The sequence below is a fragment of the Aquila chrysaetos genome, chromosome 2 (genome assembly GCF_900496995.4).
Source record: "Aquila chrysaetos chrysaetos chromosome 2, bAquChr1.4, whole genome shotgun sequence".
Classification (NCBI taxonomy): domain Eukaryota; kingdom Metazoa; phylum Chordata; class Aves; order Accipitriformes; family Accipitridae; genus Aquila; species Aquila chrysaetos.
In genome coordinates this window covers 60,960,009-60,980,884 of record NC_044005.1, presented here as the reverse complement: position 1 = coordinate 60,980,884, position 20,876 = coordinate 60,960,009, and the positions used below count along the sequence as shown (strand labels likewise).

General features: G+C 50.0%; 1 protein-coding gene across 1 annotated transcript; it reads left to right on the top strand.

Annotated features, from left to right (window-relative positions):
- The first annotated feature begins 342 nt into the window (after positions 1-342).
- NR2E1 (nuclear receptor subfamily 2 group E member 1) lies at positions 343-18,432 on the top strand. The gene is made up of 9 exons (XM_030037846.1): positions 343-658; positions 5,444-5,589; positions 6,159-6,246; positions 6,542-6,777; positions 8,094-8,240; positions 13,317-13,413; positions 13,799-13,948; positions 14,218-14,323; positions 16,974-18,432. The coding sequence occupies exons 1-9, from the start codon at positions 634-636 to the stop codon at positions 17,134-17,136; spliced, it is 1,158 nt and encodes a 385-aa protein (XP_029893706.1). The 5' UTR covers positions 343-633; the 3' UTR covers positions 17,137-18,432.
- The last annotated feature ends 2,444 nt before the right edge of the window (positions 18,433-20,876 follow it).

Genomic DNA, 20,876 nt, shown 5'->3' with positions numbered 1-20,876 from the left:
CTTCTGGAAACCTTTCCCTTTTTATACCATTCAGTTTCTGAGAGGCAGAGACAGCCTCCTCTGACGCCTTTTCCCCCCTTCCATTATTTTTCCAGGCTCTGATCTCCCTGCTCGCTGCACCGAGGCGCTCGGCGCAGAGCCCCGCTCCCCATCCTACCTTCTCCTTCGCCTCATTGTTGTCCTGGCTGCTGTGGCTCTCGCTTGCCTTCCAGGAGCGCGGTGGCGAGCCCACTCGCACCCCCCTGCACCCTCCCGGGGTCCCGAGAGCATCTGCTCGCAGGGGGGCAGCGAGCGGCCGCCGACTTTGGGTCATTTCGTTTCTTTTCTTTTTCTTTTTTTTTTCTTTTTTCCTTTTTTTTTTTCCTTTTTTCTCTTTTTTTTTTTTTTTTCCCTCCCCCCTTGCCGCGTCCCCGCAGCGTGTCCCCGTCCCTCGGGAGGACATCGCTGGGGAGCTGGGCAGCGGCGAGGATGTGCCGGCCCCCGCGGCGGAGCCAGCAGTGAAGCGCCCGAGGGAGGCACCTGCCCCGCGGAGCCGCCGCGCCGGCGCGGGGGGGGGGGCGGGCGGGGGGCGCACCGCCTCGCCCCGGCGCCGACACTTCGCCCCGAGTTTAACGACTCCCGGGGGCTTCGAGCATGAGCAAGCCGGCGGGATCAACAAGTGGGTAATAACGCGGTGGAGGCTTCGAGCAGCCTTCCCGAAACCGGCTGCAGTCCGGCCGGGGGGGGCGGGAGGTGGAGGGGAGGGAGAGGAAGGGGAGGGGGGGGTTGTGGTTTGGGTTTGCACTCCCCACCCCCCCGCCCCGAATTAAAAAAGAAGTGTACATTTCCATCCGGAGTGGCAACGAATATATAGGCTCGGAGTTGCCCCGACGGAGTTTGGGCCCGGGGCTTACAAAAAGCCGCTTTCCAGCTGCCCGGCCCGGCTCTCCGCGCCCCGAACCGGGGCAGGAGCCCGGGGGCAGCCAGCCCCGGGAAAGGCAGCTCCGCCGGCGGCGGGGAGGGGGCTGCTCCCGCCGGGGCGCGGGCGGGCGGTTGTCCGCGGGTCTGCGGTACCGGGGCGGAGAGGGGGGGAAGGTTTGGGTTTAAAGGGCATTGCGGAGTTGAAACGTGCTGTTTTTTCTCACGGACTTTATGCAATCTCCTGCGACATAATAATTTCTTTTTAAGAGTTTGAAACTCCGGTCACTCAGTTACACGGAATCGCGTAAGCAACTCGGTTGAAGGAGGATTTAAATGCAATACTTTGCACACCGTTTCCAGTTACAACAAATAATCCTGCAACGAGGAAAGCAGAAACAACTTAAAAGTCACATTTTCCTTAATCCTAAATCCATGCACCTCATAACTGGGGAATTTAAAGCATGACTAACAGCTCTTACAGAATGGCTCAATCCGTATAATCCCAATGGGACTTTCGGAGTTGGTAATATGCACGGAGTCAGTAACAAAGGGGGGCAAAAATACCCAATCCAATTTAATGTCTGACAAGTGATGGATCGGACAGTTATTTCCTCTGCGCTCCGGCGGGCTCCCGGGGTTGCGGAGCGGCGGAAAAAGGGCGGCAGAGCCGGGAGGGACCCGCCGCCGTACCTGCCACCGGCCGCCCCCCGCCAGCCCCGCGGCCTTCTCCTTGCCGCTGCCCTCCATTATTTTGACCCGGGTCCGCCCTTTGTCCGCGGGGACCGTGAAACCCCGGGGGTGGTGGTGGTGGTGGTGGTAGTGTGTGTGGGGGGGGTGCCGCGGCGCGGAAGTCGCGCGTGGAGGAGGCGGGGGGCGCGGAGCCCCGGCGCTGCGGCCGAGCTGCTGCCGGTTCGGCGTGTGTTGGTTTGCCTTCTTCCCCCGTGGGGCTGAGCGCGGCGTTTTTCCGCGCCAGCCCCCCCGGGGTGGGGGGGGGATGGAATAAATAAATAAAATAGTAGCGGGTCCGCCGTGGAGGTGATAACCGGCGGAGGGGAAGGGGGCAGCGGCAAAAAAAAAAAAAAAATGCGCCGCCCGAGCTGCCCGGTAAGTGCGAGGGGAGCCGGAGCGGGATCGGGCCCGTGGGCAGCCGCGCCGGGACGTTGTCGGGGCTCCTGGCAGATTTCTGAGTGTCGGGGAAGGGGCAGGAGGGGCCGGGCAGCCTCGTCCTCAAAGGACGGCGGAGCTTCTGCCGGAGACATTTTGCGGAGGAGAAAACCCGCCCGGCTGGACCTCTCCTGCGGCCGCACGGCGCTGGGCGACCCCCGGGCACGGCCGCCGCTTCGGCTGCTGACTCCGACACCCCCCCCCCCGGCCCCCGGGGACCGCCCGAAAGGGACCCCCAGGCCCGACGCGGCCAGGCCCCGCGGGGACGGGGACAGGCGGGGACTGCTCCGGGCCGGGGCCCGAGCCCAGTGGGCCTCGGCAGCGCATTTAGAAGCCCGACCCGCTGTCCCGGGGCCTGGGCGCCCGTCCCGGGGGTCCCGGGGGGCTCCCGGGCAAGGGGGCTCCGGCCTGGCTTTTCCGCCCGCCGGTGGGCGTCTAGCGATGTCAGCGGCGATGTCTGCCTGGGTGGTAACAAGACCCCATCCCGCCGTCCCCCGAGCCCAGACTAACTTCTTTCAACAGCCTCTGATGGTAATTACAGTAATCGGGGCTGCCATATATCCTTTAAGCAATTATGACACACAAAAAAAGCCCCCAAGGACCCCCTGTCGTGGGATGTTCAAAACGGTTTCCCAGCTGAACAGAAATCCCATTTTCTTAGCGCTAAACTTCTGAGACGAAGCGGTACCTCGGGGAACCGGAGCGCTTTTAAACAGAGTTAATCAGTTATCTCATGACCCCGTGTCAAGCTTACATTTTTCTCTTCCCACCCCCCGGCCTGCCTCTTCCCCGTCTACTTATTTCATATTTTGCCCTGCACGAAAGTTTTCTCGTAACAGCCTCCGCGGGCGCGGGGATGAGGGGGGGGGGTCGGGGGGACAGAGAGCGGCCGGGATTGCGGGGCGGGCGGCGGGACGGGGCGGGGGGCTCCAGCCTCTCCCTCCGCCGTGACCCCCCTCCCCGTCCTCCGCCTCGGCGGGGGCCGCGGAGTTGATCGGACCGGCCGCGCCGCTCCGACGGCTGGAAACGGGGTTATTTGGGTTTGGCGAGATGCTCCAGGTGCTCGGGCTTTATAGACGGAGTGTGTGGAGGTGTAAAGAATATATGGAACAACGTGTGTTTACATGCGTGGTGTGGATATGCACGTATATAGTGCGTATGATTTTTTTAAAGCGGCTCCCAGACTTGAAAATCCGCCTGGGGAAAAATGTTGTGTAAAACTAAACCCAAGAAGTTTCTTCCCTCTCCGCCGCCCGCTTTTAGCGCCGACGAAGCCGAGCCGGCTGCCCGGCTCCGCAGGCCGGCCGGGGAATCGGGGATCCCCGCGGCTGCCCGGTGTCCCGGGCGGCGGCCCCACGGCGGGGCCGGGTGCGCGGCCGCTGCCGAGGGAAGGGGGAGCCGGGGGGGGGTGTCGGGGGGGTGCCGGCGCCGGGAGCGGCGGCGGGCCGGGGTGCGCGGGGGCAGCGCGGCGGTGCCGGGCTCTGCACCGGGATGCACCACCGCCGCACGTACCGCTTCAGTGTCTCTCCCCCCACCCCCAGCCTGCCCCTCCTCCTCCTCCTCCTCCTCCTCCTCCTCCTTCTTTGTGTGCGTGCGTGTGGACCCTCTCCCTCCCCGTGGATGCTGAGGGCTGGAGAGGGAAGTCGAGCGCTTTCCCCCGTTGGCATTGTGCGATATCCGAATTCCCATGCTACACTTTTTGACGGGTCACTGGTGCCCCAATAGGCAGGTGGCAAGGAGGGCTTGTAATTACACACTCCCAGAAACCGTGCCTTGGCCTCAGCCCTCCTCACGGGCGCCTACCTGCAGCTCCAAAGCCGCGGCTTGCTCGCAGGCGGTGGGGCGGGGGGGCTTCCTTTAGCGGCGCTCCTTATTAATTGCGCAAAAGTTTTCTATTCTTTAACCTCTCTCCCTGCCTCCCTCCCTCCCACCTTCCCTGCCTCCGCCACCCCTCCCGCTCGCAGTCCCTAACCTAATCCCCGTCCCTCTCGCCGTGTTGTGTATAGCAGCTGTCGGGTTTCATTTAGGGGAGAAGCTGGCAGCTTGTGCTCATTGGAGGCAGTCAAACGAGTTTCAATGGGCAAAATCATTAAGTTAACACTTTATCTAATGTCCCTATTGTCTGCCAGCAGGCATTGTCTTAGAGCCTTAGCGCAGACATGTCTGAAAGTATCTCGGGCTCCTAAATTCTCCAGGGAGCGAGAGGAGCCCCTGGGGCCTGTTTCCATTCCCCCCCCTCACCGCCCCCCCAGCAGAGCTCCGCACCGCACCGCATGCTGCCGCCTTCCCCCTTCCAGCCCTCACCCCCACCCACCCGCAGCCGGGGCTCTCCCTGAACTACTTCAAAAAAAAAAAGATAGCGGCCCCGAGCGCTCTCCCTCGGAGTTTGGAGACCAAGTTTTGGTGAGAGGGACTGAATCTCCAGCTTAAGTTCTGGTAGAAGGGAAGAAGGCTGTTTGAGGCAGAAGAAAAAAAATAAAAAAGAGAAAAGAAAAGAAAAGAGAAAAAAGAAAAAAGAAAAGAAAAAAGGAAGAAAGAAAAGGGAAAGGAAAAGAAAAGCGAAGAGAAAGAAAAGAGAAAAGGAAAAGGAGAAAACAGAAGAGAGAAGCCGGAGAAAAGGCAGAAGCCGAGCGGGGTTTTGGCGGGTTTCTTGAACCGGGCTGCAATAATCTCTGTACCAGTTTTTACACCACCCTCCGAGCATCTGCAGTTCTAGTCAAAGCCTGTGCGAAGGCAGCGCCCGGCGGAGCGGGGGCTGCGGGCGAGGCGGAGCGGAGGGGAGCGGAGGGGAGCGGAGGGGAGCGGAGGGGAGCGGAGGGGTGCTGCCCGCCCCCCCCGCCCGCAGCCGCCTCCGCGCACAAAGGCGAGGCGGAAAGTTTTGCTGCAGGTTTTGGGGTGAAGAAAATGGCACGCCTCGTCTGCGGCAGGAGCCAGCCCCCTTTCGCTGGGGTTGCTGGGGGGGAGAGGAGGTTACTTGGCTTCCCGGTCGTTTTATTTTGTTTTGGTTTGTTCTGTGCCTCGGTCTCCTGACCGCTCTCCGTCCTCCGTTTGCCGAGCGCCAGAAAGCGAGGGAAACGCCTCCCCAGTCCCCCCCCAGTGCCCCCTCCCTCCGCATCCCCACTTCTAGCAGGCAAGTCTGCTGCTCCCGCGGCTGTAATCTTCCCTTCCAAAATGGGTCTCGGCGATTATAGAAGATCCAAATAAACGTAGCGGGGCATGAATAATGCTCATTGTAGAAAACTGACACTTGCTCAAGGAAAAGAAAGTTGGCTATAAAATCACTTCATTATTTGCTTGTACTGCGGCTCTGGGGCTAATCCCTCCGGAGGTCAGATTGCTGAGCGCTCGCTCTCTCCCTCTCTCCCTTCTCTGCTTTCAGGTCGCATTTTAGACATCCCTTGCAAAGTGTGTGGGGACCGCAGCTCCGGGAAGCACTATGGGGTTTACGCCTGCGATGGGTGCTCGGGATTTTTCAAGCGGAGCATCAGGAGGAATAGGACCTATGTTTGCAAATCGGGAAATCAGGTACCGGCCGCAGCGCAGTCCCCTCACCGCCTGCACCTCTTACCCTGCATTTCCCCGGGGCCCCCTGTTGCCCCCCCCCCGCCAACAGAAGCACCCGCAGCACCGAGACCCAGCTGCCACGCAGCCTCACCCCCCCCCTTCCCACGGGGTCCCGGGCCGAGGCCGGGCGCCGGGTGCCCCAGCCCGCCTCCCCCCCCCCCCCCCCCGGGACGTCCCCCCACCTCGGGCCCTGCGGCCGCAGCCCTGCGGGGAGGATGGGGCGGGGGGGGGGGAACGACGGCGGGGGGGGGGACACCGGGGCGCCCCGAGGGGGCGGCGCCGCCGTCGCTGTCTCGGGTGCTGAAGGCGGCCCGCCCCGCCCCGCCGCGGGGCCAAGCACCCCGGACCGGCCCGGCCCCCCCCCACCCCCCCCCCCCCCCCGCGGCCCGGCCCGGCCCGTCCTCCCACCCCGGCGCACCCAGGGGCGGCCCCCTCCGTGCCTCCCGCCGCCGCGGGCAGGGCGCCGGGGGCCGGCGGGGTGAGCGCGGTGGTCCCCCCGCCCCCGGCCCGACGGCTGGCTGTGTTTGCAGGGAGGCTGCCCGGTGGACAAGACGCACAGGAACCAGTGCCGGGCCTGCCGGCTGAAGAAGTGCTTGGAAGTCAACATGAACAAAGACGGTACCTGCTCCCCCTCTCCCGGCGCCGGGGCGGCGGGGCGGCTCTGAGCCGGGGAGCGGCGTGTCACCGCAGGGTCTCCCCCACCCGGGCCCCTAATGACCCCCCCCCCCCCCATCCCGCGGCAGCCTCGCCCGTTTCTCCCCAGACACCCCCCCCCCCCCCCCCGGGCTGGGGACGCGGGAGCGGCCCCCCCCCCCAAAAATTGCAGGGAGGAGGGAAGGCCGGCCGAGCGGCGTGGGGTACCCGGTGCGGGACCCCGCGGTGACCCCCTGGCCTCTCCTTGGTGCCCCCGCAGCGGTGCAGCACGAGCGGGGCCCGCGGACGTCGACGATACGGAAGCAGGTGGCCCTCTACTTCCGCGGGCACAAGGAGGAGAGCGGCGGTGCCCCGCACTTCCCCGCCGCCGCCCTGCCGGCGCCCGCCTTCTTCACCGCCGTCTCCCAGCTGGAGCCCCACGGCCTGGAGCTGGCCGCCGTCGCCGGCACCCCGGAGAGGCAGGCTCTGGTGGGCCTGGCGCAGCCTACCCCAAAGGTCAGCCACCGCCCCGGCCCCCGGCGGGCCTGCAGACCCCGCTCGCTGGGGCGCCTGCGACCCGCCGGCTCCTTCCTGCCTCTGGGGTAGTAGACGTGGTAAAGAGCAAGGCTTGAGGCCTTGCGGGTTGTGGTGGGGACTCTGTCGTTACGCCCCTAAAAGCTCTGAAGGTACGAGGTGCAAGGGGTAAGAGGCCCTCTGCAGACGGGACATGCAGAAGGACCGACGGATAACCTGCTCTGTACAAACCCCGTCTCTCCTACACCCTTACACCCTCACGGTTGCAGAGGGGCTCCTCCTGCCTGGAGCCCATCCACAAGTCAATTTTAAACCTTGTTTCAACGAGGATGAGCTGCAATCGCTGCGTTTTCTTCAGCAAAATGCCCATCTCCATAGTGGTGTAGTCCAGAAAGTGCTATCTGTACTGACCAAAGCCTGCAGCTCGTCCACGCAGGCACAAACGTGTCTAAGCTGGCTCTGCGCTTCTTGGCGGTGGCATTTCCTAAGCAGCCCAGTGGAAGCGCTGCTGTGGCCTCAACTGCACAAGAATTAGCCATCAGGTGATGATGTTTTTCATTAACCCCTTTGCAATGGCATTTTGCATATTTACAGCACCTAGAAAATCAAAGAAGAGACAACTTAAATAGTTCTCCGTTTCCAGAGTTGGCAGCTTGGGAGAATCCGTCATGAACATGATCACAACATATAGTTTTATATTATAATTTTGGAAAATACTGAATCAGAAATTATTTAGCAAGAAAACATAGCACATGCTTAAAATGTAGCTCCATTCCAGTCCTACTCACCCTTCAGGTAGTTACGCTTAGCTCTACGCATCTGCTTACAGCCTGTTGCAGTCAGGGAGCTAGATGAAGGTTAAGGCTAAACGAGTACTTACTGCTTTGCTGAGCAAGGCTGGAGTGCTCAATTGGCTTCTGAAGCACAGGTTACAAAACACAAATTCTTAATCGAATTTGTATTCTTCTAACTCTGCTACCAGAGGTGTGCTATTGTGTAACAGGGTAAAGGATGACACTGCATTTTGGTAAATTTTTTCCCCTCATGTAATAATTTCATTCTCTCTTCAACCTCCTCCGGAGAACTGTTTCTGTAGTACAGTTCATCCACATGGATGAGCAGCAGAGAGCAGTTTGGAGTGAGCCCACTGAAAGCAATGCCCTCTGCTTGCAGAATAAGAGAGTGCACACTGTATTGGGCATGAGCATGATGCACTGAATGGCAGCTGTAGGGGAGAGGAAGACGAGGCTGCCTTAGTGACATTGTATGAAGTTGCTTTATTTTCTTTTTGACATTAGTACCCGCATGAAGTCAACGGTACCCCCATGTATCTCTACGAAGTAGCCACCGAATCCGTCTGTGAGTCAGCAGCCAGACTTCTGTTCATGAGCATCAAGTGGGCCAAGAGTGTCCCAGCCTTCTCCACCTTGTCCTTACAAGACCAGGTAAGGCACCTGCTGTGGCTCAGAGCTCAGATTAGGTCCTGAACCTTTGAATCTGTAATGGACTTCAGCAGTTCTGAAGTTCAGGGCAGAGTTTTGGTCTGTCCCTGAAAACCACGCAGTGATTTAGAAACTGCTTTCCTTCAACTTTTATTTCATGAAGCAAGTGAAAATCAAGCCAGAAAAAAATCGAATATAAAGCGAGTATTATGGGAGGACAAGTTCTAGAGGAAAAGTCACCAGGCTGCAGACCAAGCTCAGTGTGCCAAAACTGCTTCTCTGCTTGTGGGGCAACTTTCTCCTCCATAAAATGGGGAATAGCACCTTACTTTGCTATTTTGGGATGAGCAGTGCTTAGTTAAGCACATGGCCTCAGGATATGACTGAGGTGATTTCTGAAGACCATTCCTCCTCTCCTCTCCTCTCCTCTCCTCTCCTCTCCTCTCCTCTCCTCTCCTCTCCTCTCCTCTCTCTCTCTCCTCTCCTCTCCTCTCCTCTCCCCTCCTCTCCTCTCCTCTCCTCTCCTCTCCTCTCTCTCTCCCCTCTCCTCTCCTCTCCTCTCCTCTCCTCTCCTCTCCTCTCCTCTCCTCTCCTCTCCTCTCCTCTCCTCTCCTCTCCTCTCCTCTCCTCTCCTCTCCTCTCCTCTCTCCTCTCCTCTCCTCTCCTCTCTCCTCTCCTCTCCTCTCCTCTCCTCTCTCCTCTCCTCTCTCCTCCTCTCTCTTTTCCTCTTTTCCCTCTCCTCTCTCCTCTCCTCTCCTCTCCTCTCCTCTCCTCTCCTCTCCTCTCCTCTCCTCTCCTCTCCTCTCCATTTACACAGCCAACATTTTTTCCTTATTCATGTTGGCTTCAGTGAACTTACTTACAATTACACCAATATGGTGGAAGCAGAATTTGGCCAGCCCCCAATATTTTTCACCATTAATTAAAATCTTCCCTAATTTGCCTTGTTTTCCTCTATGACAATTTGCCTTTGCCTCAAGTAAATCATATGTGAACCATACGAGCTGAAGCAATTTCTTAATGACTTGATTCTTGATGAGGACTCGGTGTGCTTTGTATAATGCACTAGTTTAAAAAAAAGTAATCAGATAATTATAAAGTGGAAGGGGGGAAATCTACGCAAAGCTCTAATCATAAAAGACGTCTAATACTTTGATATGATTGAGCTAATTTTCCAAAATGGTAACTAGAAACCTTGTGCCTTAGATGTTAGGTAGCAGTCATCAGAGGAACTAGTTCCCTTCCCTGGATGCATGTTGCAAGTGTTGCAGTTGATATGCAAATACGTATTTTGAACTGAAAGAAAAGAGCTTTGTAGGAAAGGAATAGTGTTTCCTACCTAAAGGTAAATCATGATGGTCACAATGTGATACAAAGCTAAGGTACATCGAAATGTTCCTTTTCTAGCACCAGACTCATGTTTTGAAATCCTTGTCCTGAAATTAGACACGGGGGGGGCCACTGCTCAGCTCTGGCTGCAGTACTGCTACGTAGTAAGCATGAGAGGAGCAATGAGATAGAGCCCGGGGGTTATACACTCCGTTAGGAAGACAGCAGTCCCAGTGCGGCATGCTGCTCTCCAGTGTTGTCTTCTGCTGCCGCTACTCCTGTGGAGCACTGGGTCTGTCGTGCCGAGCAACCAAAGAAACAGGCCCAAATATCAGGGACAAGCAGCAAGTATCCTGCTTCAGCAGTATCCTCAGTGCACAAGAAGACGCTGGGTCCATCTCTACAGCAGTGATGTCCACAGGAGGCTCCTTAGGTGAAGGCTTTATTTGACATCATACAGATGCATTTTCCCAGTCATCTCTGTTAGTGTGTGGAGGAGGGGGCAGCAGGATTTAGGAACAAGGGAGGTCTCCATTGCACATGACCAAGCGTGCCTCAAACAGCAAGGCCTGCTTATCTACCATAGATACCAGAGTGTTCCCATCATCTTTATATAACCCACTGCCTCTTTCATTTTCATATCAGGGACTAATGTTAGTGAATTACAGATTAAAATCCCAGCCTTTCCTTAACATCACCTTGACTCGCTGTACTTCATTGCAAGTCAGCTTCCTCAAAACTCAGAGCTGCTCAGCTCTAAAGCTTTGACCTGGGCCTCTTTCTGCATGATTCCCCTGTCATATTCAGGAGAGCTGGAGAAGAAATAACTCCGATTTTCATCACCTTATGTCATGAATAATCAGACGGTTGATTTTTATAATAGTGCCATTGCATTATTTAATTTGACAATGGCCCAGCTGTAAATGTCTGTATTTCTCTTCTTGTATCCCCAACATCTCTCCAAGAAGAGTCTAAAACCTTTTCTTGGATTTTACTTTTGTTTGTTTGTGCTCTTCCAAAAAGGAAGCACATTGGGATTCCAGGACTCTGTGACAGTTTCATCTCAAAGGCAAGGGGATAAGTAGAAACCAATTTGCTGACAAAACATAAGTCCAAGGATTGCTGTGTCACTACCCTCGGTAAAAGAGAGGCTGTGTCCCTTCCCCAGCTCCATGCAGCTAATCCCATCGTGGATTAGAGGCCACACAACAAAAATGCCATGCTTCAAGTTCTGCTGGCCTGCACACCTGCCCACCTTGTCCATAAGACAGATTGGCCCAATGCAGGTCACCAACAAAAGGTTGTACTTACAGGATGCGGTTGATTAAGAAGCAAAAACCAGTCCTTCAGAAAGCCTGGTATTTCTTGTTTCTATGAAGAAGGAGGGATGAGTATGGCTTCAGCATGAATTATTTTAATTGGTGGTTTTACAGACTTATGCATAGGCATGAAGAAAGCTTCAGCTATTAGAATAGTCTCTTATTTCTGAAGTCTTCTGACTTTAAAGACTTAGTAGGAAAGAACATATGAAATTGATATCTTCCAGGAACTACCATTCATTACCATTGTATCTGCATGAATGAATGACAAAAAAAGTTTTACAAAAGCAAATGAAAGGCTGGCGAATCATTTCCTATGTCATACAGAAACCTGCACATCCATCAGGCAGGATTATCAGGAGGAGGGGCTGGGTTCGCAGGCTGCAGCAGTTAGGATACTTACGAGCAGGTTCAGCTGCTCTCAGAACAGAGCTGAGATGGGCACTGCACCCTAGACGCTGCCTGCCCCCCATTTCATACAATAATCTGGGCAGCTTCCAGTGCTGTAAAATCCAACGTAATTACTTCAAACAGTAATTGTATGCAAACAGAGACAGAAATACTTTCCTGTCATGATTTCCTTAATCAGGTTATGTAGAAGTTCTGCAAAGCACGTAGCACAAAAAGGCACAAAATGGGCATAAGCCTGCAGTGACAAGCTGAGAGCAGAGACTCTGAGAGCTCTTCCTCCCATTCTGATTGGAACAGGGTGGTTTAAAACTTAGAATACTGTTAAGAGTTAGCACATTGTTGTGGTTTAACCCCAGCCAGCAACTAAGTACCACGCAGCCGCTCACTCACTCCCCACCCCCACCTCCCAGTTCCTATACTAGATGGGATGTCCCACGGTATGGAATACCCCGTTGGCCAGTTTGGGTCAGCTGCCCTGGCTGTGTGCTGTGCCAACTTCTTGTGCCCCTCCAGCTTTCTCGCTGGCTGGGCATGAGAACCTGAAAAATCCTTGACATTAGTCTAAACACTACTAGCAACAACTGAAAACATCAGTGTTATCAACATTCTTCACATACTGAACTCAAAACATAGCACCGTACCAGCTACTAGGAAGACAGTTAACTCTATCCCAGCTGAAACTAGGACACACATCGATAAAGGATTCACTTTTACTGCATGCTTCCTGTATCATCTATTACTTTCACATATATCTGATTCCAAGGAAATCATCATTCATTTGGTACAACATATTTTTTTACTTTATTCTTCCTTACAGACTCTTCATAGACTTAACATACCCTCCTTCCTATTTTCCTAAGAAGCTAAACTACTGATACTTTCAGGGACCGTAGCAATATTAATGCTTGCGGTTTGGGTTTTTTTCTGCATGAGTTTTGGGCGATCTGTTTTCACTGCATGGAGCCACCAGCCGATACCTCCTGAGTCCACTACAGTTCTGACCCCTCCAAATCTCTCCCACCCTCTTGACAGACATGAGGTCCCAGCAATGTGTACGCACCACAGCATGTCCTTTAGGCCATGAACTTCAGCTGAACTGGGGGCCATCCAGACCCCTCTTAAGAAGTGGTCTGGGCCAACAATCCATAGATGCCCTCAAGACTAAACACGTCTGTTCTAGCTTTGCCAGTCTGCATTACCAGGAGTCTTGTCTCCTCCTCAGATGCACCACTGCCTCTCCACGGAAATCAAAGGCATTGCCTCCAAACAGAGGAAAATGTGTCCTCCACACAACCGGACAATGTACAAAAATTGCAGAGAACTAGCAATGCTGTCAGCCTAGGTGCTTGGAAGCTCAGTTCTCTGAAAGGAAACAGCTCTTAGTGCCTGGAATTTCTGAATGATTTTAAGCAAAAAGCAGGAAAACAGGTGACACTGAGAAACCGTATGTGTGTCCAGATGCTGCGCTTGAAAGAGCTAAAGACTTGCTTAGTAAGGAAGGGGTTAAAGATACATATGTGCTCTAAAGCAGTGTTCCCTACAGAGTGATGTAATTTCAGGACGTTGTCCAGGCTTTTCTTCACAAATCCTGCCTTCCCGAGGGAAAAGAGGGTAATCCCTAGAGAGCAATAGGAGAGCACTCATCCAACTTGTCCTAGGACAGCTATATGTGCCGAGGGAGGGGAGGAGAGAGCCCACACTGTGCTGAGAAACACAGGCGAGTGTTCATGTTGTGAGCAAGCTCTCTGGGGCAGGAGTTCTCACTCTCCTTTCTCTTTCTCCTCTCTTTTGGTCCACAACATGGTGCGCAGTGAGCCAACCCTGTGTTTTTCTACAAGGCATAGACTTATTTCTAGACACCTTCTCAAAAAGCTAAGAGAAGAGCTAACAAATGCTGTGGGGAAAATACCATGACAGGCATTTAAAGTAGTTTTTAAAATAACAGAAATTTACATATTTAAATTGTTTATAAATCTATAAATTATACACTATGTTATATTGTACATCTATTGTATGACAGCTGATGCTTTTGGAAGATGCTTGGAGAGAACTGTTTGTTCTAGGAATAGCACAATGGGCCATTCCAGTTGATGCTAACACTCTACTGGCTGTATCTGGTAAGAATTGCACAATTTAATGACTTTGTTACAAAAATTACCATAAAAATACATTACTGAAAAAAGAACAACATGTAAAGAATAACAAATTCCTACTGAACAATAGAGCATACCTGTCATTTATAAATCTATATTTAAATGCAAATAATGTTGTTTTGTTGTATTCATGACTGCTTGCATTGTCATTTAAATGCAAATTACTGTGTTTGTTATCATCCAAGAGAAGATTTTATATTAACTTTCATACAATACAGTCAGTTTACATGGAACCAGATAGACAAGTGTGACAATAGAGTAGATATTGATACAGAGGATTTTGTCAGAAATCAATATAAAATAAAGCAAATGCCTTTAATATTATTCATTTCATCTGTTTCTGTTTTAGGCATGAACGGTGACAATACAGATTCTCAGAAGCTGAATAAAATTATTTCAGAAATACAGGCTTTACAGGAGGTTGTGGCTAGATTTAGACAACTTCGGCTAGATGCTACCGAATTTGCCTGTCTCAAATGCATTGTCACTTTCAAAGCTGGTAAGCGGAAAGAATCTCTTGCTCGCCTGGTCTGATAACTATGAGGTTGCTACTTTAAAGCAAAAATGATGTTTTAAACCAGACATAGCTTTGTATCATCCAACAGGTTTCCCGGTATTGAATTCCAATAGTCAGTGTTGCATTTTGAAAGGCTGAGAGCGGAGTGCTGGGGAACTAACGGGAACATTTAATTTCCATTGATAGCACTAGCTGAACTGTTTTGACCCACCCAAGAGTCAAGCTGATCTAGTAACTGATCTGCTTTCCAGTGCCTACACACAGTGGTTCCGAACTGAGGAGTTTCCGAAACGCTGCCGCCATAGCAGCCCTTCAAGATGAAGCCCAGCTCACTCTGAACAGCTACATTCATACCAGGTGAGCGGTGTCTTCTCTGAATATTTCTTGCAGGTGTAGGGGTAAAATCCTGCTCTCACTGTAGTGAAGGTGACATTTCCACTGACTGAAATGGTGACAGGGCTGTTATAGCACGTATACATTGGCTGTCAGCCTGCTGGGATTTGGCATTTCCTGATGAAACAGAATCATAGAAAAGGTTGGAGAAGACCCTTAAAATCATCCAGTCCAACCATTAACCTAACATTGTCAAGTCCACCACTAACCCACGTCCCTAAGTGCCACATCTGCACGTCTTTTAAATACCTCCAGGGATGGAGGCTCAACCACTTCCCTGGGCAGCCTGTTCCAATGCTTGACAACCCTTTTGGTGAAGAAATTTTTCTGAAGGTCCAATCCAAACCTCCCCTGGTGCAACTTGAGGCCATTTCCTCTTGTCCTATCGCTTGTTACTTGGGAGAAGAGACTGACCCCCACCTCACTACAACCTCCTTTCAGGCAGTTGTAGAGAGCAATAAGGTCTCCCTGCAGCCTCCTCTTCTCCAGGCTGAACAACCCCAGTTCCTTCAGCTGCTCCTCAGAAGACTAGTGCTCCAGGCCCTTCACCAGCTTCATTGCTGTTCTTTGGACACGCTCCAGCACCTCAATTTATTCAGACAAATGGAAAACCGCTAAAAGGAGAGATCTTCCCCTGGGAAGTGATACCTGCTCTGGAACACTTTGGAGTTCAGAAGGCTACATTTTCCTCTACATTTTATTCAATACCTCTATTAGTGGTGCTCAAAACATCACATCCCACAGCAGTATGAGTGCTTTTCCCTCCAATCCCCATATCATTTCCCCCATTTTGCAGACATAGAAATTGGGACAGAAGGAAGTTAAATGGCTCTTCCAAGACACTACCCTGAGTCTGTTCTCAGGTTGAAATGAAAAACCCAGAACTTGTGAATCCCATTTTAGTGCTGCAGCAGAGTGATGAGAATCATTGTTTGGGAAGAAAATCTTCCCCTTGTCTCATTCAGTATAAGTCCTGTGGGATACAGAAATCTTAAAACCGTGCTGTAAAAGCTGTAGGTGTCATCCCATAAAGCGTACCGGGGTGAGCCCAGGAATGCACAAAACGTACTACACAAAGTACAACCCCACAGTCTAGAACAGCTGGCTGTGAATAGGTCATTAGCCTCCTCCTATGGACCACTTCAGAGTGGTGGGACAGGGGAGAAGCCTGAAGAGTGCACCTAACATCTTCTGCAACAGCTGCTCTGGTTGGTTCAGGACTTCTGGAGAGCTGTGACAGGTCATGTGAAGTCCATGTCTAAGTCCTTTAGCTGCAGTGGAGGTCCATGAGACTAGCACAGTGGGAAATTGAGCAGTGGAAGAGAAACTTCTATACCATTTTTTCCTTCTGAATCTTTGATCTGCTCTCTTAATAGCTCTGCCTAGCAGAAGTCCACTCACTATCAGAGATCAGATGGCAGCAGTCTCTGAAGCACTTCTATTTAGTCTAAAGGGCATGGCATGGCCTGCCCTGGGGATGGGAACAAAAATGCAAATACTATCCAGTTATGGCTAGGTCAGAGCAAAAAGAATAACAGCTGCGTAGTAACCTCTTCTTGTTCTTACGGAAGGCCTTTCCCATGAAGATTGCTCCCTGGAGACTCTGAGTGAGACAGGGCCTGTTGGAGAGAGAAGCCAGGGAGGAATGGTTTTATATAGCCACACTTTCCATTCCAGGCATGGTGACTTTTCCGTTGCATTTCTGCGTTGCTGGAAATATTTAGCTACCGGGCTAAACAGTATCTGTTGTAAAAGATACCCTTTTACAAGGAAAAAAGTGCAGTCCACTGACAGACTTGTCACATTGACTCCAGTGGGATAGGGCTTTCGGCTTGCGTTTCATCCTCAGGCTTGAATTTACCTTTCTGCCAGTGTTACTGCATTATCAGCCCTTTGATCTCAGTGGAGTCCCTCTCAACAGGACGCAAGGGAAGGCAGACTGGAGAAGCAGAGTGTTTCTCCAAACAACCTACTCCTTCTTGTAGGGAGGCCACTGTAAGCAGAGGTTTGAGAATCACTGCTGTAAAGTCAGCATAAGCACAGCTAGAATACATATCCTATGTTGTGTTGGCTTCAAAAACTGGGAGAAAGGATGGAAAATATCCTATTACATGAACACATTACCTGGGGTTAAAACACAGCTTCCTTAACACAAAAATTTCTTTCCAAATGTCAATTGGTATTCAATGTATATGGCAACCAAAAGGGGGCAAAATTATTACCATGACAGTCCAGGTAGGTTTAAATTGCACTTTAAATGACAGGGTATTTATTATAGGTCAAGCTCTTCCCTGAACTGCATCAAGAACATAGATGTTGTATGAGGGACAAGTCAGAGCAGATCCTGTCTCTGTATTGCTACTGCTCTGAGGGAATAAACAAAGGAGCTAATCAAAACTCAGAGACATTGGTCTATATTCTGCTAACCTCCATTAAGAGAGTTTTCCTTGGGGTCAACCTTCTTGCTCACATGAGTACAAAACACAGGGTTTTAGCACACGTAGCACTCATCTGTACAATTTGTTGAATATTGGTCTTTTCTATAAAGTAAAAGACTTTCTTTGAAAAAATACTTAAAAACTTCAATAACATTTTTTCTCTCTCTGTCTCCCAGGTATCCCACACAACCCTGTCGTTTTGGAAAACTTTTATTGCTTTTACCAGCTTTACGTTCAATTAGTCCATCTACAATAGAAGAAGTGTTTTTCAAAAAGACCATTGGGAATGTACCAATTACAAGACTGCTTTCAGATATGTACAAATCCAGTGACATATAAATTACCTTAAAATAAACAATCAGGACGGACAGTTTGAGAAGAACTTTTACCTATGGAGAATAAGCCTCAACTAACAAAATCTACAGGAAGCATAAGCCTGGGAATGTTTAGCCTTTAAACCCATTGACAAAAAATACCCCAGTAGATATGATTCTGCTGCTCTGAACAGAATGATTTAGATCATGGAGAGAATGCTTTGTTCTACAGAAAAACTGAAAGTGGTTGGAATTTGGCTGCTATTCCTGTTACTACAGGATGGAGGCAATTCAGATGCCAGTCATAGTTAACAAAGACTCTGCTATTCTCTCATTTAACTGGCAGATCTGAGACAAAATGTGAAAGAAGGTACTTTAGCTTGTTCAGTATTTGGAACTGGGTGACCAAACTTGGCTTCTGTTGTAACATGAGATGCGGTGGCCTTCAGAACTGTTTTAAAAGTAGCCTATGTTGGGAAAATGGTTTTAATACGATAGGCAACATTTAAGACCAGGTTACCAAAACATTGCTTCTGCTATAATACATCATGAAGTGGCCTTCAGAACTGATTAAAAAGTAGCTTATGACAGCACCTGCATTCTTCCTGCAAAATGAACTGGTGATCTTTGATGCGGATGTCACCACAATTTGTTCAGTTAACATCTCAAAGACAGAAGAGCTTTATACACTTCCTCCCTGACCTTCCCTCCTTTTCTTCCACCCACAGACACACATTCACACACACACCCCCCCACCTGAAAAGGTACAAGTCAAGAAAGGAAGACTAAAACAGCAAAACCAAATACAATGGAGATGACCGCTTCAGTGACCTGCTGGCTGTCCCGTTGGCACAGTGCTGAAACCAAAGGCAACGGTGGCCAAACTCTTTGTCAATGAGATGTGCAGAGAAGTGAAATGACTATTAAAAAAAAAAAAAAAAATCAATGGAAGGAATTTTATTTCAAAGAAATAAAGGTTGTTGACTGATACAATGCTAACAATTTCCAAAAGTCTCCAATGCCTTTTTAGAAAACTCCAGGTTCTAATGTTGAAGCCTTGTTCGCCTACACCCTCTCACACACAAAAATGTTATAAGCTGCTTATTTGATGTATGAAAAATGTAGAAAAAAACATTTAAAGATAGCTGCTGTACTTTTCAAAATTTGATTTGTTATTAGGAACTAGCACTGAGAAAAATCAGCACTTGGACTATCATAGAATGAGTAAAACTTTTCCTGTACAAAGTGGATTAACTGATTTGTGAAGTTAAAAAGTTGTACTCATTGTATTTACAAAGAATAAAAATATATTGAATTTAAATTACTTGTCACTGTTCTTTTAATGCTGGTCCTTCTATTTCTGGATTAGTTTCTTCCTCTGTACCCTACTTACCAGGGAACAGAAATACCCTCTACTCAGATGGATTGCCTTGGATGCTGTGGAGTCTCCATCAGTGGTTTTAAAAAACAGGTTAGACAAGCATTAAAGCAACAGCTTAGGTGATTCTGCCTTGGGACAAAGGGACCTTGAGGTCCTGCATAGAGCTGTCTTCTGTAATCCAAATATACACCTGCTGCAAGGTTTCCTTCTCAAGGAGCTGACACAGAGCTTTTTCTAGGACACAATACCAAACAGATCAGAGGTCTAACCTAGTATAAGTCTTCTGTTTCATGTTATTACAATTTTTAATATTGGTGAATTGTGCAGCTAACAAAGGGTGATGAGTAGAAAAACACTGCTTCAGTTAAAAAGATTCTGAAGTTTTATTGAGGTGTCCAATTGTGTAATCACACCAAAGAAAGAGGTAAGCAACTCCCAATGCACAGAACAAGTTGGCAATAGGAGAAGGGAAATACAACATAATGTTCATATGGCAATGAGTGACGGAAGAGCCATGCACACTAAAATGACAGATGGAGATGTACAGTGTATATCAATGGCTCATTGGTTTTCAGTGTCAAGGTATACAGATCACCAGTGAAATCCTAGCTCCCTTGACTCCAAGCACAAAAATCTCACGCATTTCAGAGGTCAAAGTTTTCACCCCAACTCTCCTCCATTTGCACAGTCTGCTAGGTCTCACATTCTATCCTTTCCAAGACAGCCAGAACAAAGTATACAAGACCAGTCTTTGATGAGTCAGGTGAGACAAAGCATGGACTACAGGACTTTAAAACATCTTCTATACAAACTAGGATGGAGCACTTGGGAATGCATTTACCACAGGGCATAGCACATTGTTAGAAAGAAACCAACAAACACTTTACAGGTGCAGGAAGAACACTTCATAATAACCTTCAACCATTTTCTGCTCTCTACACTAAAAAGACCTGGACAGGGCAGAAAAATCAATTGTGGTTCCCCACTCTGTGACAATTCAGTTTATGAGCTAAGGAAGTTGAACCTAGTGCTGTGCAGAACCTGTAACAGAACACTCAATCAGATTCATGCTGCTGTCCCAGAGCAGCAATAAACATGAACCGCAACCATGCTGCAAGGCTACCACACTCTGCAGTGTGCTGTAGTCCCAGTCCCTAGATCACCCAGGCTAGAAGATGCAACAGAGCATACTGGCTTTCTCCCAGTTGCAAAGCAGGCAGGGCAATGGGTGCACTCCGGTCTCACATCCCCTTACCTGCAGGACCTAGCCCAGCTGCAGAGCAGACTCACAAACTGGGAACAATGCCCAGATCTCTGTGGTTCAGGCACAGCTAATCTCAGACCATGTCTTCCTCCCAGTACTGCAGATTGCACAGAAGCAGAACTAGTTACACTACACTAGAATTAGGGTCTCTAGTTAGCCTGGAAAGACTGAAGGCCAGGTGAAAGCCCAGAGTCCAGTGCAGATGTCCTGTCATCCTCAGAGGTTAACACTCCAAAGTCCTCACTTTGGAAATAGCAATACTTTGACATCAAGCATGCAGCTTTTCCCTCTTCAGCTGAATTCTTTCCCCCCCGCAGCAGATGATACAGATTGTGTCATCATCTTTTAGAGGTAAGATGGGGCATTTACTTTGATTTCTGAAAGAAGCTTCTCTCAGAAAAGATTTGAGAAAAACACTTTACTACATATCTAAACCTAAATAATAAAACTTCATATACATTTAGTCCTTCTTTCCCCATTTCCAAGAATAACTCAACTTTTAAATGTGATTCAACAACACAGGGAATTTTAGAATTGATTTTACATTATCAAGAACTTACTGAAAAGCTAGACTGTGTTGAAAAGCTAGACATCTCTGGGCTACAAGTGGGCTCTGTCAGTTTTGGTCCCTGGTTTCATTAATAGGACTGTTGGAGAGATTTAACACAGTCTTTGTTAAGTATGAGGGGGACAGAGCAATTTTTTTCAGCATCTAACTATTCAGTGTAACTAGTCACTAGTACTACATAAAATCCTCATTTGTCAGTTCAGTCTTTTACATCCAGATTTCCATAAATTAGGTTAATGGTCTTAGTTCAAAGAAACTAATAACTTCACCAGTAAGCTTGTAGGATGTTCTCTACAGTGATAAGAAGTATAAGAAGGAAAAAAGCAGCAGAGTCAAGTCTAAGCCAATGTGTACTGTTACCAAATAGCACAAAACACTGGATCAGATTGCTACTAGTGTTCTTGAATCTGTTTTCAAGAACATCTGGATAGGTAACTCCCATGTCACATTTGGATGCACTAAGGAAGCTTCTCCAGCCATAGAAGCATCTAGTGAGAAAGACAACTTCAGCAGTGTTGCCTGTGAACTGCAGTTCAGGCATCAACAACCTGT